Raw genomic sequence first — 17,524 nt, 5'->3', positions numbered from 1 at the left:
AAGACTTTTAATCACATGAAGTACTCGAGGAGTTCTGCTGTCAGTGGAAGCAAAACAAACTCTGAATTTACTTAATCAGATCTTTCTTAATTAAAATTCCTCAGGGAACAGAAATAGGATCTTTTTTAAAACGGGGGCCACATTTTTCATTAACGAAACACTTTGAAACTTGGAACACTGGTAGAATGTGTCATATAAAACATCTTTTTCTCTTAGTCTTCTTAAAAAAAAAAGAAATCCATAAATTATTCCATGTTAAAGTTGTCGTATTTCTGTAATTTCAACCAATCACTGACGTCCATTCAGCCGATATACATTAAGCGCCGACTACATAAACAAACGATTCTGAAACAATTAACCCTAACCCTAACCCTAACTCTAACCCTAACCCTAACCCTAGGGTTAGGGTTAGGGTTAGGGTTAGAGTTAGGGTTAGGGTTAGGGTTAAAGCAAATTTAAAATGAAAAAAGCAAATAAAACGAAGAATCGTTTGTTTATGTAGTCGGCACTTAATGTATATCGGCTGAATGGACGTCAGTGATTGGTTGAAATTATCGAAATAAGACAATTTTTTACATGAAATAAATTCGAATACAAAAATATTTTTCTGTTCTATAACACAAAATAGATAAGTATACGAAGTTTGAAAGTCTTTCGGTACCAAAAACACTACGTAAAACATTAATGAAAAATGTGGCCCCCGTTTTAAAAAAGATCCCAGAAATATACTTAAAAAATAAGACCGCAGCCACTTGGCTGAAACACATAAATAAATAAATAAAAAGTATACGTTGCAACAATTTTTAAGCATTCTTAATTACAATGTATTAAACCATAATCCCAGGGTAATTTTCTAGTAAAACACAATTATGCACACATTAATTGCAACATTGAATAAATTAATCAAACTAATTTTTTTTAAAACTCCGGCTCTTATTATTTTAGAAGAAGTAAATTTTGCTAATAAATAAAGAAAAAATATCTACGTATTTGTTACTATCGAAACAAATATATTGGCAAAACGTGTATGAGTCATAGCAAGCAACTGCCAATGCGGTGCTTCTAACAAACACGATAACGCTTCTCAAAAAATATATTTGCAAACAGGCTTCAACAAAATGTATTACGTATAAACGTCTGTTTGTTTTTTTATGAAACAAAAATACCTAGAATGTTGTTGATTTATGATAACTACTACTATGCGCAAATGGAGGTAGAGTCAATCCACTAGATTTCAATCTAACATTCCACTTCTTATCAACACGCAAGCAACACATCATATTGCTTTCTGAGACACAAGTATCTGACCTTCTGACAAGCCAGCAAATCTTCTGTGTACGCTACGCTCTGTGTTCCAACCTCGTCATGGAAGGTGATACCTTTGTGTAAGTAGGACCGACTTTCCTCACTAATCATCTATCTCATCTAGATCAGCAACAATATTTTTTTTTTTTTTTTTCACTTTGGCTCGAAGTAATTCTTCCTCATTCCTTTAAATTCATCCGCTGAATCTAAGGATTTTCAACAAACTCTGGCTGTGCATTAAGAACATCTATCTTATATCTCTCTGAAATAATATTCTGTGACTTCAATCCCACACAATTCGTGTTAACTCACACACACTTCCAACATTTACAGTAATGACCTCGATATCTATATCAATATTTCAAATACTCTTGAAATTTTTCTTCTATACACACCATGACTATCATAATGTAGCATGATTGCTACATATGCAATACAACCATCAGAGTGACAAAAAAAAATTGCGCTTCACACATTCAATGAGTTCTTTCGTCCCTTAACTTACAGCAGAGTAAACCCTTATCAGAAGGCTCTTTACCATCTATGCAGAAACCTTTTCTGCAAAGATGTTACCGCTTCCATACCTGCTACCCGGTTCGCTGCTATTTCCACTTTGAACACACGCATTCAACCGCTTCTTCTCTATTACAGCTATCTTACTACAACGTATACTCATACATTAAACTTTACGGACCAAAGACGGAACGTCTACGCAGTTGATCGACCTATCAGAAATAGCAGCTAAACCATATACTTTCAAGTCAGAGAACACAAAGTTTTAGATAACGTGTTGGTCCTAAGTTTGCATACTTGGGAAAAAGTAGCGAAATGGTAATGGCTCCTAAATGAATTTAATCATACATCTGCTTACTTAGGATTGACTTTCGGGCTAAATAGCAGCAACAACAACAATAACCCGTCATCAAACGTATAAACTTCTCTGGTCCTTCCAACTCAACAAGGCTCTTTTACTCTTTTACTCGTTTCAGTCATTTGACTGCGGCCATGCTGGAGCACCACCTTTAGTCAATCAAATCGACCACAGGACTCATTCTTTGTAAGCATAATACTTATTCTATCGGTTTCTTTTGCCGAACCGCTAAGTTACGGGGACGTAAACACAACAGAATCGGTTGTCAAGCGATGTTGGGAGGGGGACAAACACAGACACACAAACATACACACACACACACACACACACACACACACACACACACACATATATATATATATATAATTATACATATATACGACGGACTTCTTTCAGTTTCCGTCTACCAAATCCATTAACAAGGCTTTGGTCGGCCCGAGGCTATAGTCCAAGACACTTGCCCAAGTGAGAATGAACCCGGAACCGTGTGGTTGGTAAGCAAGCTACTTACTACGCAGCCACTCCTGCGCCTACTGATTCTGAAAATATCTTTACTATTACAATGATGCTGTATTCGTCAGTAGCAAACCTTTTGATTGTCTCTGATATAAGTATTTTCTATCTAAATTGTTCGCTTCTGGGCTCATTCTCTTTTTTTCTAACCACATAATTGCAGCGTGCACTAAGTGAGGTATCTTTCTCTCATACATTATTAATTCTTGCGTCTTTCAAAATTTGGTTAATTCCTGCGTTTTTTCTTCACTGTGTCAATGACTTATTTTTCTCTTACTAATAACAACATATTTCTTAACAGATTATACTACAACTCACTCCCTCTTATCCTTATGTATTCTGGCGTCATCAAAATGCTATCCTGAGACTCTAGGTCTGCCTTGCACTACTAATAAGAAGTAAAACCGCGGATATAATCTATCCTCTCTTAATGATATGAAGATAATTATTATTTATAATGAAACAGTAATGTAGCACGCCCTTTCTTCCTAAATATGTGCAAAAGAACATTAAAACACCCAAAGCTGATTTTAGTGTTCTGCTTTGAGATAAGGAAATATTAATGGCTTAATCAGGTTTTTATCCTTCACGAGGCTCACTGGAGAACTGTTTATATATTTGGCACAGACCTGGTGATATAAACACAAAGATTCTAGACAGTTAAAAGAATGATGACTAGCAAAGATTGATTTACTCTCATGTGACAGCTTGCTTACCAACTTCTCGGAACTATCTAACTACATACCAATTTACCCGGGTCGACCTGACCTACCATGTCATCCGCACCTAGCGTCATCCTTACCTGTCTCACCTTCACCCTATTCTTCCTTCCCAGAACAACTTCTCTCTAGAACTTCCTCCGACCCCTCCCCACACACATATGTTTGCGTGCGTGAGTGTGTGTGTGTGTGTGTGTGTGTGTGTGTGTGTGTGTGTGTGTGTGTGCGCGTGTGTAACAAATTAAAACAAAACAAGTGAGATTGTTTATAAACCATTGAGTTGCACCATCTTACGAGCTTTTAATGGATAAAGAATGATCATTAATTATGTAATGCAATAAAATTGCATTGTAAATACAAGTCCTCCTCGTGCTTTCCTTGGAGACAATAAAGGAATACAAATAGCGTTCAAAATACTGGTTATTTGTCGGATAATTTAAATTTGAAATCGTGTTATATGTAAGACTTTGTATAAATACGTATACATACATACATACATGCATGCACACACATATATAGATATATTTATGCATATGTATGTATGAATGCATATATATATGTATATATGTGTGTGTGTGTGTGTGTGTGTGTGTGTGTGTGTGTGTGTGTGTGTGTGTATGTGTGTGTGTGTGTGTGTGTGTGTGTGTGTATGTGTGTGTGTGTGTATGTATGTATGTATGTATGTATGTATTTATGTATGTATGTACACACGTATGTTTGTCTATGTTGGACGAGTGAGAGAAAATTGCTCAATACATATTGTAAAGGATACTTCTCTATTGAAACAAACTCCAGTAGCGAGATTTTGTTGTAGAGATCAAAAGAAGAATATAAACACTGTTCGCAAGAGTTCGGAACGTTTCATTCCACACATGCTACACGAGGGCGGGGATTGAAGAGGTTATAGGCTGACTATGAAGGAGTGATGCTAGAGTTGTTCATTTAATTTAAACTCATTATTAACTGCATTTTTATCTTTCCTGGTAAATTGTCATTTCACTGTTCAAAGAACATTTCAAAAGTAACTAGTTGCTACTTCTCTTGAAAATGGGCAAAAATTGGTATCGTCGTGTTATCAAATACCTGTGGAAAAAGTGTTTAAATCTCAAGGACATTCATGGTGACATCCTGCTTGCTACATTACGGGATGACGCACCAGCTTTACTAACAGTGCAGAAGTGGGCAGCTGAATTTAGAAGTGGGAGAGAGAGAGAGAGAGAGAGAGAAAGAGAGAGAGAGAGAGAGAGAGAGAGAGAGAGAGAGAGAGAGTTGAACAAGATCCAAAGTGTGGATGAACTGCAACTAACACCACCGAGAACATTGATCGTATTCACCACATGCTAATGGATGACAGGCCATTGACTATACATCAAATATCCAATGTTATTAGCATATCCTATGAGATACTTGAAAATATTGTGGACAATGAATTTGGCATGATGAACGTTTTTGCTCGGTGGGTGCCATGTCTTCTAACACCTGTTCATAAGGGCACCAGGCTGATCACGTTACAGGAAAATCCGATATTATTTCAGGCAGATCCAACTGGTTCCCCTGATCGTTTCTTAAGCCAAGATGAATGTTGGATTCATCACTTTGAACCATAGACAATGAGAAATCCGTGCAGAGAAAAAGAGACAATCCACCCCTCATCACCTGTTCCAAAGAAGGCCAAGTTCGTTTCATCTGCAACGAAGGTGACGGACTCAGTTTTGAGGATGCAAACGGCATTGTGTTTATTGACTATCTTCAAAAGTGCCACACCATCAACGGAGAGTACTGCTGAAGCAGTTACGAAAGGCTATCAAGACCAAAAGCCCTGGAAAACTGACGAAAGGAGTCTTGTTTCATTAAGACAACACTTCAGCAGACAAGTTTTTGGTTTCATTGGTTGTGCGCGACTGTAGCTTTGAACTGATTGATCACACTCCATATTCCTCTGATTTTTCCCTATCTGACTATCATCTGTTCCCTAATATGAAAGACCATTTGGATGGGAATTTGTATCGCAATGATGATGGCTTCATATCTGCTTGTTAATGACATTTTTAGCAACAGGGTGAAAGTACCCATTGTATTTATTGTACTAGACTCATTTTTATATCGTTGCATAATTTGTTATGTTATATCTATTTAGATATCTATCATTAACTAGACTTTATTCATCACAATAAATTCTTTGTATGTTCCTGCCCTTGCAAAGGAGAATCTAAAGGTACGTCTGACAAAAGATCCTTTGACTGAGATTTCATATACAAATATATTCTTTAACAATATACTCACACGTTTGTATAGGTGTATACTGGTGAGATATACTTGGTGTTTCTTATCGCAATGTTTATATTAATTGAAAAGAGCTTCTTATATTGTTCAAATCTTTATCTAATTAAACGTTTACTTAAGTTGTGTTGAGTATTAAAGATTAATATAATTTGGTATCTATTCAAAGATAATATAATGAACTAATACATAATATAGCCTAAGTAAAAAAAAAAGTCGTTTTGTAGTAAACATTGATGAGGCCAAGATTTTGATGAATTTAATAAAAACGAATATTTTTTTATTAAAATGTGATCAAAATGTAAGCGCACCTTGGGCAAGTGTCTTCTACTATAACCTCGGGCCGACCAAAGCCTTGTAAGTGGATTTGGTAGACGAAAACTGAAAGCCCGTCGTATATATATGTTTGTGTGTCTGTGTTTGTCCCCCCCCCCACCATCGCTTGATAACCGATGTTGGTGTGCTTACGTCCCCGTAAACTGGCGGTTCGGCAAAAGAGACCGATAGATTGAGCACTAGGCTTACAAAGAATAAGTCCTGGGGTCGATTTGTTCGATTGAAGGCGGTGCTCAAGCATGGCCGCAGTCAAATGACTGAAACAAATAAAAGAATAAGAAATGAAATAAACATTGTTAAATAACATAACATAAAAAAACAAACATTTAGATTTATTAATGCAAAGCGTGTGTAAATTCTGCTTGATATTTACCTTCCAGTCCATAATAATTGTTAGACGTAAGTACGAAGATGTAGCTCCATTCGAAGTAGACAATGATATCAAAGATTGCTTGGGCTTGAAATTTATCAGACGGAACCACTCGAATGAAATTTGGAAAATAAAGCCATCGCTGGAAAATGTTACTTGTTGCCATACACCCAACAATGGGTATGCCGAGCAGCTGCAAATTCATTGCTAAACTTACTGTGGTATCGCTTGTGCTGCTGCCTACAACAGCAACAACGGGCTTTTGAGAAATTGAAGCATCCTTTGTATCGTCATTATAGTAATTTTTCTCGCTAAATTCCATGTCGTTTTCATTACTCAGTTTATTGTCTGAATCTGTGCTTTGCGTAATGTTAACGTTACTGAAAGAGTGCGACTCGGTAACAATAGAAAAGTTTGCCTCTGATTGGCTACAACCATTACTCTTGTTCGGACAGAGTTGATGCCCACTAGTCAATAAACTATTCGACAGGATACGTTGTGACAGCTTCATGGCTATAGCAGAAACTTGCTGCACACTGTTGTAATCGTCATGAATCACATATCCAAGAGACACATTGGACAAAAGTGAGGCATCCGCATTGATATATTCGATGGCTGAAATTATTGCTTCAACGGCAACTACATTATCAACGCTGATGTCAGTATCTTCATCCGGACGGTTTCCTTCATGGATTGAAAGAACAAAATCTATTATATAATCACCATCCATTGTAATATTTGCAAATTCGTATGATTGCTCGTTCACTGTGCAACGCCTTGCGTATTGACCAAGAAATATAATTATTAGCACAATATATTTTTCAGATAAATTCATCTTTTATTTTTATTTTTTTTCTGAAATCTGCAATGTGTCTTTTCCATATAGCAGTTAAATTAATGTCTGGAGAAATAGAAAAGAAAAAAAGAACACAGCAGAAGTTTATATAAACTGAATAATACAAATGCAGAGGAACTTTTAACACAATATATCTGCATGTCTGTGCAAATTTATAAGTTCGCATGTGCGCAGGGGCGCATGTGTGTGCGAGTGTGAGCTAAAGCATTTGGAATGTTTTCAATTTCGTATACAATACTAACTATATATGCAAGTATATCTGTTCACTCATATACATTAACATATATACATATCTTTTTGTCTACATACGCGCATATATATATATATATATATATATATATATATATATATATGTATGTATGTAAAATTAGTGTACATTTATACACAAAAGAGGTGACCCTAACAGGACATCTTACATGCTAAAAGGAATAGTCTAAGTCCAAACCACGGTTAAGAGTAATTTCGAAGGGGATGAAAAATAAAAACGTTTTCAATAGTTACCACCTGTAACTAGGTTTCGGACATTAATGAACAAATAAAATAATTTGTTATCCGTGTTCAAATTCACCACGCAAGCGAAGTTATATTCGGCAGCGAATAAAAATATATGTACTAACTCTCTTCAAAATTACGAAAATATATATATATATACATACATACATATATTTATATATATACATACAGTGGGGAGAAATAAATATTCATACATGTCAAAATTCTTTATTTATTTAATCTTTATTGAACATAAATGGGATATACCGATATTATATTTGCATACACATACATAAACTAAGAATATGCAAAAGAAACTAATAATTTATAGTAACTAATGAATTTATATACAAATTTATACACAGCTGTTTCAGATAGACATTCAAGATGTTAAGATATACTTTTGAAACAGCTGTAGTACTCGACTACCTCTTCCCATTTGTTTTATTTACAGATTTGATTATCGCATAATAAGCAACATTTGAAGTTCTCGAAATTCTCGGCGTGAAGTTACATTCTTCCTTTCATCTCATTGGCATTTTCTCTTTCATTCGCGTTATGAAACTGCTTCTGATTAATACATTTTATTGATTAATTACGGAGTACTTTTTTTATACAAGCTTTGTTTATACTAAAGACTGACCGGCTGTGCTTGCCACAATCACTTTATATACATTATATATATATGTGTGTTTGTGTGTAATTTATTGGCTTAATTCATTGAATAAGATTTCATTGACATATTCGTTCGATAGTATTCCAAGATTCGAAATTTTCTTGCTATGCTTTTCTAAGTAGAGACATTTTCGCAGCCTCATAATATTTAAGTTTGTTTATAAACTTTACTTGAGTTCTTTCGTGAACAATATTCTATTAAGATGAATTATGTTGTACACTATCATATTGTCCAAAGATAAAGCTCCTCAGGACTTTTTCTATACAGACTGTCCTCATTTAACGACCTACCTATTTAACGACCACTCGGAGTTACGACGAACTTTACGAGCCGTCATTACATATAAATAATAATAATAACATTAATATAAAAAACTTTAAAACTTTGACTGTCGTATTGTGCGCTGTATGAGAATTGCCGTCGTGACGGCAGCGCATCCCGAGCACCCAGCCTCACCCTCCGACACGCTCACTCTCTCGCCCTCCCGCCTGTGGTCAGCCAGGCAACACAGTGACGGTTTCTGTACCTATATTACTATTTCGTCTTTTTTTCCATTATCTCTTGAACTTTTCCGATGTTATCGAGAAATTTATGACGAAAAAAAGAAGATAACAAAGCAAACAACACTGACGGGATTTTTCATGCAATTTGATGTCAAGAATGAGTTGCTTTTGTAATTTTTATCCAAAGTAAAATAAAGTTATTATGTTTGAGTTTCCTTTAAACCTTTTCACCTTTTCTATATAATCCTGAGAAAAGTTTATTAGGCATCTTATGTACTGGGCTTGGAATCACAAACATTCTTACGATGTCTGAGTTAGAATAATACAGTATCCATATCCTAACTTTTAAGGTTTTCCTTGTGATAATCTTACTGTTACTTATTCATTTTTCAACAATTTATGTTAGTGATTCTTGGCCCTGTACTGCATATACTATATACAGTACAGTATTCTGTTTTTATATGTACGTACAGTACAATATACCTATAAAAAAAATACGCACCCTATGAATATTCGTTTAACAACGAATTTGATTAACGACGGGGCTGCTGGAACGTAACTCGGTCGTTAAATAAGGACAGTCTGTATTAAGAACTTATAGGGTGTGGTTTCGGTTTTACAACTTTTGAATCTTTAACATATCGCCAATTGTCTTGTTTCATCATGTGAATAAAAATAGGTGTAATCAGGGAATGAGAAATGCGAGGATATATACATGCCATTGCCATGTAGAGACAACGCAATCATTTAAAAGCAATGTATGGTCTTCGTAAATATAATTCCACTAAGTTAATATGAAAATAGATGTTATATAGAAACAGTAGGATCTACAGTATCTTTATAATATTTTAAGAGTTTCTTCTGTGAAATATACATGAAAATTAATAATGAAGCATATATATTGGTTTCACATTTTGGCACAGGGGATAAGTCAACTACAGCGATCCCAGTGTACAGCTGGTACTTATTTTATCGATCCCGAAAGACAAAGTCGACCTTGGCGGAATTTGAACTCAGAACGTAAAGCCGGACGAAATGCCGCCAAGCATTTTCCCGGCGCGCTAACGATTCTGCCAACTTGCCGCTTTAATGGAGCATATATATATTGTGAGGAATTTGCATGTCGGGAAGTAAAGCCTCCAAATTTATAGCATCCAGTTTTCTAACAAAATTTTCAACATCTTTTCAACAATCTTAAACAAAAGGTGCAGGTGTGGGCTTGTTGTAAGAAGTTTGCTTACCAACCACATGGTCCAGAGTTCAGTCCCACTGCGTGGCACCTTTGGTAAGTGTCTTCTAATAGAGCCTCGGTCTGACCAAAGCCTTGTGTGTGGATTTGGTCGACGGAAACTTAAAGAGACCTAAGGCGGCGAGCTGGCAGAATCGTTAGCATGCCGGGCGAAACGCTTAGCGGTATTAACTCTGCCGTTACGTTCTGAGTCCAAATTCCGCCGAGGTCGACTTTACCTTTCATCCTTTCGGGGTCGATAAATTAAGTACCAGTTACTCACTGTCCTTGTTTGTCCCCACTATGTTTAGCCCCTTGTGGGCAATAAAGAAATAAGAAACTTAAAGAGACCTGTTTTGCATGTGTGTGTGTGTGTATTCATATGTGTGTGTGTGTTTATGTGTGTGTGTGTGTGTGTGTGTGTGTGTGTGTGTGCCTGTGCGTGTGTGTGTCCACCACCGCTTTACTGCTGATGCTGAGGTGCTCGTAACTTAGAGGTAAAGAGATCGATAGAAAAGTACTAGTCTTAAAAATAAATAGGTACTAACGTCGATCCGTTCGACTAAAATTCTTTAAGGCAGTACCCCAGCATGACTGCTGTCTTATGACTGAAACAAGTAAAAAAAAACAATAAAAGACTCCTTAACAGATAAAACATGAACATTACATTGCGTCATATTGTAAATATGAATTCCTTTTGTTTCAGTGTTGGTATTCTGTAAGTGGCTATGCAGATAACACTATATTTCATTCTTCCAAAATTTTCTGTTTATCGTGAAAGGTTTGAAAAGCATTCTTTATTTGGCATATACTTACGTTTCTTCTTTGAAAACGATTAAAACATAAATGCTACTCAAAACCGAGTAAACATATGCGCAGAACATCCTCTTTAATCAGAAGAAGCACTCAATTACAGTCTCAACAATTATTCCAAACGGTGGACCACACTATTAGTGAAATTGCTAACCTTGTGCCAAAATTTGAAAGCAGTATTATACGTTGGATTTTACCCGAAAAGTGACTTTGTATGCGGAGAGAAAGAGAGAGACAGAGACTGCGTGATAATCACAGAGAGAGAGAGAGAGAGAGTGAGAGAGAGAGGGAGAGGAGGAGAGAGAGTGAGAGGGAGAGAGAGCGTGAGAGGAAGAGAGAGAGAGGGAGAGAGAGGAAGAAAAATAAATAGGCCTGACAGATTTACAAGTCTGCCAGTATATATCATATTCATTTATTATAGTCATGAAGAGACAGTTATTTAAAAGCAATTTATGGTTTTTGTATATACAGTTTCAGCAAGATAATGTATGAAAATAGATGTTAAATAGAACTGTATTGCGTATAGTATGTTTATATATTGGTAGCTCCTTCAGTTCAGTATGATAGAATACATATATTATTATGATCCTGCGTTGTATTGCAAGTGATTAAAGCATTCATTTTTCATACAAGATCGCAAGCATTCTTAGATAACAGGTGAAATATAAACTTATATTACATCACCTTGCGAATATTCCGGTACGATGCTAGTATTATGCAAATGTAGGCAGAATTAATTCATTTTAATACTACAATATTGCTAATGCATTTTTAAAATTAATTTTAAAACGCTAAATATAGTATTTATATACTCTCCCCATTAAAGCGGCGAGCTGACAGAATCGTTAGCACACCGGGCAAAATGCTTAGTGACATTTCGTCCGTCTTCACGGTCCGAGTTTACGTTCTGCCGGATTTTGCCTTTCATCCTTTAGGGGTCGATAAAATAAGTAGCAGTTGAGAACTGGAATCAATGTAATCGACTTGCCCTTCCCTCAAAATGTCTGGCCTTGTGCCAAAATCTGTAACTTATTCATTAACCTGATTCCTTAATCAAGTAAATACCTCTGAATAAGAATTGAAACTTAGATTATTAATTTTGGCACGCCGGGAACTTAACCTGCTTGCTTCGATGCTTATTTAGAATTTGATGTCGCAAGAATACGATGGAATCGTTAGAGCGTCGCACAAAATATATTGGAGGAGGCCAAGTCAAGAGAGTAAGGTGGGTGGTCTACCTATTCGAAGCCAAAGTCGCGTATTTTCTGTAGAGTTTCAATTACTGTGTGTTCTGGTGCATTGTCCTGCAAAAAGAGGACACCACTGCTCAGCTTTTCATGATGTTTTTGATTCAAAACTTCACACAGTTTGTCTAACAGAGACATGTAATATTCTGCGTTGATAGTGCAACACTTTGGCCGGTATTTTATGAGGATCACGCCATCTTTGTCCCAGAACACTTTCCAGCTGTGTTCTAGGCTCGAAATTTCTTGAGACTCGATGACCTGCTGTGGCGCTACTCTACTGATTACTGCTTGGTATGGAGATCAAAATGATGAAGCCAAGCTTCATCCATGGTGACTAAACGAGCCATGAAATCAGCCTCTCCCACTGCAAACTGGTTCAAAATTGCCTTCGATGTTGTCACCCTGATGCGCTTCTGATCTGTGTTCAGGTATTCCAACACCCGTTTTTCAGAAAGCTTTCCCATGTCCAAAATGTGGATGATGTGGCCAACTCTTTCGCGGGAAATCGCCAGAGTCTCAACTATGACTGTAGCAGCAATTCGACGGTTCTCGAGAATCATGATGTGCATAGCGTCGACTTTGTTCTCTGTAGTCGTGAAAGTTGGTCGTCCTGGCCGGGGTTCATCTGAAATTACCATTCCAAAAACTTGACACCCAGATTTTCACTGTGGAGTAAGATGTGCAGCCGTCCTTCAAGTCTGCCTTCATCTCCCCATGAATTCCGATAAATTAACGTCGTAATGACAATGACACGATCCCATCAGTATTCATGTACTTTGCAGCATCACTTCCCTGTTGAAGCGATTGTTTCTCTCCAAGCTGTGGTCACACATGGACGATATGAGTATCTAAGTTCTTTCATGATAAATTATATTACTGATTAGTCAAACTAAAACAACATCGTCTACGTCCTTGAGCATACATAGAAAAAGTAATTGAGAGTTGCAATAAGATGATATCCTCTTCCCACAAATATCAATTGAAAATCGAAATACAATCAGTGAATCATTTTGTGGGGAGCTTAAGGTGGCGAGCTGGCAAAATCGTTAGAGTGCCGGGCAAAATGCTAGAAATCCATCGTATGTCACATATCGTGGGTCACACATTTGTCTTTTTGAGTTTAACTCGGCACTACAGCGTTTACTATAAACACTGAATATAATTTTAAAGAAATAATTAAAGTAATATTCGAGTTGGTCTCAGTGTTTACTTTCTCAGTTTGCGTTAAAATCCTTGGATCATTCTGATTTGGCGGACACCATTTGTTTTCTAACGAAACACTTTCAAACTTGGGATACTGGTAGAATGTATCATATAAAACATCTCTTTCTCTTAGCCTTGTTAAGAAAAGTTTCTATATTCCAAGTTATTTCGTGTTAAAAGTTGTCGTATTTCGGTAATTTCAACCAATCACTGACGTCTATTGAGGTGAAAACAATTATTGCTGTGGCTTGTCAACAACACGTTCTGGCGGTGTAATGGGATCTTTTCCCTTGAATAAAATTAGCGCCGTTGTTTGTCAACAACAGCTATCAGCTGTACTGTTATTTATGACATCGTTCGTGCGTTTGTACTGGTTTTAGCTTTAGGGTTTTAGGGTTAGGGTTCGGGTTTTAGAGTTAGGGCTAGGGTTAGGGTTTTAGGGTCAGGGTTAGGGTTTTAGGGTTAGGGATAGGGTTTTAGAGTTAGAGTTAGGGTTAGGGTTAGGGTTTTAGATAATCTCGTTTCAAACCACTCACCCAATGAATATTTTTGCCAAGTAGCTAATAAACTTTTCTATTATAGGCACAAGGCCTGGTTTTTGAGGGAAGGAGTAAGTCAATTATATTAATCCCAGTGCATAACTGGTGCTTAATTCAAGAGGATTACCAGGGACTAACGATATATACACCGCCACAAATTATTGTTGACAAAGAACAGCAGTAACTGTATTCAGCTGAATAGACGTCAGTGATAGGTTGAAATGACCGAAATACGACAATTTTTAACATGAAATAACTTCGAATATAAAAATTTTTCTCTGTTCTATAAGACAAAATATACAAGTATACGAAATTTTAAAGTGGTTTGGTTGAAAACACTAAATAAAAACTAAATAAAAAATGGTGTCCGCCAAATCAGAAAGATCCAAATCCTTATTATATATTTTTATACAATTTTATATCATATGGTGAGATGTAACTTTCTTTTTTAAGTTTAAAACTTGTTCTTCACAAATGGACAGTGATTTTATATTCGAAAATCTGTCTTTAAAGTGTTTTTTATACCGTACTAAGATCCATTATAAATTCACACATAATACAGTATATTTTTATCACCATACATCACTCCGACTGAATTATTTGGTCTCTATAGTGATCTTGTTTCTACATGCATCTGCATCTTAACATAAATCTCAAAGAAATTTTATTTTGAAAACAACTGTATAAACTGCTATAGTTTATATTTAGCGTAATAAACAGGCGTGCAAGCCGACTATTTTGAGATTAATTAACAACTCGAAGTTGTTTTAATATTTTGAGAAACTTCAACAAAACTAAAACAAACCAAAATCATACAAAATACATTAACTGTTATAACGAATTGAGTTATAAAAGGAACAGGTATTGAAACAGTGATATAAACAGGAGTTGCTATAAATAATTCATCAAAAATATAAAATTCATGTAAAATATAGCATTAATCCAAAAATATCACTGACAATAAATAGTAACATTTTTATGACATCTTCAGATACTTAAGATGAAAAGCCTAAAAGAAAGTTAAATTCAAGTGGTGTTTTGTTAAATACTGCAAACAGGTGGAGATATCAGGAAACAGTAGGCAAATTCCAAACTTGAGAGTCAGACATCCGCTGTTAATACGCTGGCTACAAATTTAAGCCGGAACTAATTGGTCTACAACTATAACAACGATGATACTAAGGTTTAGTATTTTTACTTAGCTATTCATCTAACAGTGATCGATAATAAGAGCCAGAACTCGAGTGGGAAGCTATAAATCGGAGCGCAGGTTAGGGTAACTAATATCAGAGTAACATTTATTTCATTGATTTTTATCATAGAACAACGACAAATTATTATCTAATACTGACACAAAGTCAATTTTATTGCAAAAAGCTACAGATTTTTTTTCTTTTCTTTTCTGAATAGATCACATTGAATAAGCGTTGCTTACCCTCCGCTCTCGAATAGGTTCGAAAGCAAATTCAATTTTAACAAAACTAAATAGAGTCTGTAAAGAGACCAAACAAAATACTACAAGGCGTTCTACCTGGTGTCCTATCATTTCTGTTATCAACTTCAATCAATTGCCATCATTTACTAAATAAATAGAATCCAGTTGAAAACCACAACTACTGATTTCTCTCTAAACTAAAGATCAACCTAGTCAAGGGAGTTACGATGTCGATTTCATCAAACCAAGTAAAATATTCGAGCTTACCGAGCCTCTATGCGATCCATATACCCGCTAGAAGTGGCAGGGAAATCTCTCTTAAATCACGTTCTACCGTCGACAGAAAAAGCAAGACACAATGGTTGATGTAGTTTTGATTTTTTTAATTAATAAAAAAAAAGTGAGAAAGGTTGAGTAGCTCTTAATCACCGGTCTGACAAATCAGCGACAAGAACTAGATATTCATGATAACTTTGTCCGTAGAGGTGCCTACTATTTTCTAGTCGCCTACTCTCATAATAGAGATTTGTAATTAGGAATAAAGAAATTTAGAGATTTGTAATTAGGCCGTCTATCGAATCAGTTTTAATTACATGTTTGGTTTTTTATTCCAGGTAAAATTTGAACGGAAAATGTAAAGAGACAGGAAGGAAATGTGTCGAGCACTTTGTTTCTGTCATCTACCGCCTCTTCTAAACCAAAGTTACGGTTTCGAATTTTGGCATAGACCCAACAGTCTTTGAGCGGAGGGCGAAGTCAAATACTTTGATTCCAGTACTTGACTATTACTTATTTTATCGAGTCCCAGAGTTTGAAAGCAAAGTCGACCTCGGAAGAATTTGAGCTTAGAAGGTAAAGACGGACGAAATGCCATAAGCATTTTGTCCGGCATGCTAACGGTTCAGCCAGTTCGGCACCTTCTTCTAAATAATCCTTTCTACTATCGACACAAGGCCTGAAATTTAGGGGAGAGGGATAGTCGATAACATTGACTCCAATACTTAACTGGTATTTAATTTATCGACTCCTAAAGGCTGAAAGGCAAAGTCGACTTCGGAAGAATTTGAACTCAGAACGTAGCGACGGATGAAATACCTATTTCGTTATTGCCCACAAGGGGCTAAACATAGAGGGAACAAACAAGAACAGACGAACGGATTAAGTCGATTACATCGACCCCAGTGCGTAATTGGTACTTAATTTATCGACCCCGAAAGGATGAAAGGCAAAGTCGACCTCGGCGGAATTTGAACTCAGAACGTAACGGCAGACGAAATACCGCGAAGCGTTTCGCCCGGCGTGCTAACGATTCTGCCAGCTCGCTATCTTCTGAATACTAATAGCAAAATACTGTTGAGTACCAGGCAGCAGGATACTGCTTCCCAAATCTTTAGAAATCGTTATTTATATCCAAAGAGGAAGGCAGTAAAGAAAAGGATATGCTCTCAGGAGCCGAATTTACACACTGCTTTCGAGTTTCGTTGAAATATTGTCTTAGTAAAAGCGTAACAAATGCACTCCTTCGTTTATCTAATGTACCTGATATAATAATAAAATAGGTGATAAACATCATGTAAGGCGTATGCTTCCGGTGGACTTAGACTGCAACATAGTTTTTATTGTCTTGTTGAAGCTAATTTCATACACTTATATAACTGATGCCTTTGAGATATTCATGGACAAAGCTCTGTTTCCGCTCTCTTAATATGGAAGACTATATTACCTTGTCAAAGGTAACAAGTAATGTCAAACACTGGCATGGTCTATACAAGTGGTAAACTATCAACGGTTCGAAGTTTGTTTCGATACGAAATCAAATCTACTTCATTTATTCATGCTACTAATGCACTTAAAAAGGTATTATTTCATAGTTTCAAATCATAAAACTAAGAGCAACAACGTAGTGTCATGACTATATTCACCCAGAGAAGAAATAAAATTCATCACTGTAAACTAACGAAAACTCATCATTTTTACATAGCAGCCACCATTTACCGTCATAATCTGTTTCTACTCTGCAGTATCTATTTACAGTTAAGTGAACAATATTGTTTCAAAGTTAAATATATTGGATATTATCAATATAAACACAATATACAGTAATATGCACGCAGGATGGAATGTGGACAGAAAAATTA

At 36.1% G+C, this 17,524-nt stretch overlaps 1 protein-coding gene across 1 annotated transcript in view; it reads right to left on the bottom strand.

The window, feature by feature from the left end:
• LOC106867234 (metabotropic glutamate receptor 3) overlaps positions 1-17,524 on the bottom strand; it is a 136,591-nt gene that overhangs the window by 41,170 nt on the left and 77,897 nt on the right. Inside the window, exon 2 of the mRNA XM_089348975.1 lies at positions 6,398-7,295. Within this exon, the coding sequence (XP_089205101.1) occupies positions 6,398-7,229 (832 nt within the window). The 5' untranslated portion in view covers positions 7,230-7,295. The remainder of the gene's footprint in view (positions 1-6,397; positions 7,296-17,524) is intronic.

This window comes from Octopus bimaculoides, chromosome 3, assembly GCF_046866305.1.
Source record: "Octopus bimaculoides isolate indiv1 chromosome 3, ASM4686630v1, whole genome shotgun sequence".
NCBI classification, from domain to species: domain Eukaryota; kingdom Metazoa; phylum Mollusca; class Cephalopoda; order Octopoda; family Octopodidae; genus Octopus; species Octopus bimaculoides.
Note: the sequence above shows the minus strand (reverse complement) of the source record. Positions and strands in the feature narration are given on the sequence as shown.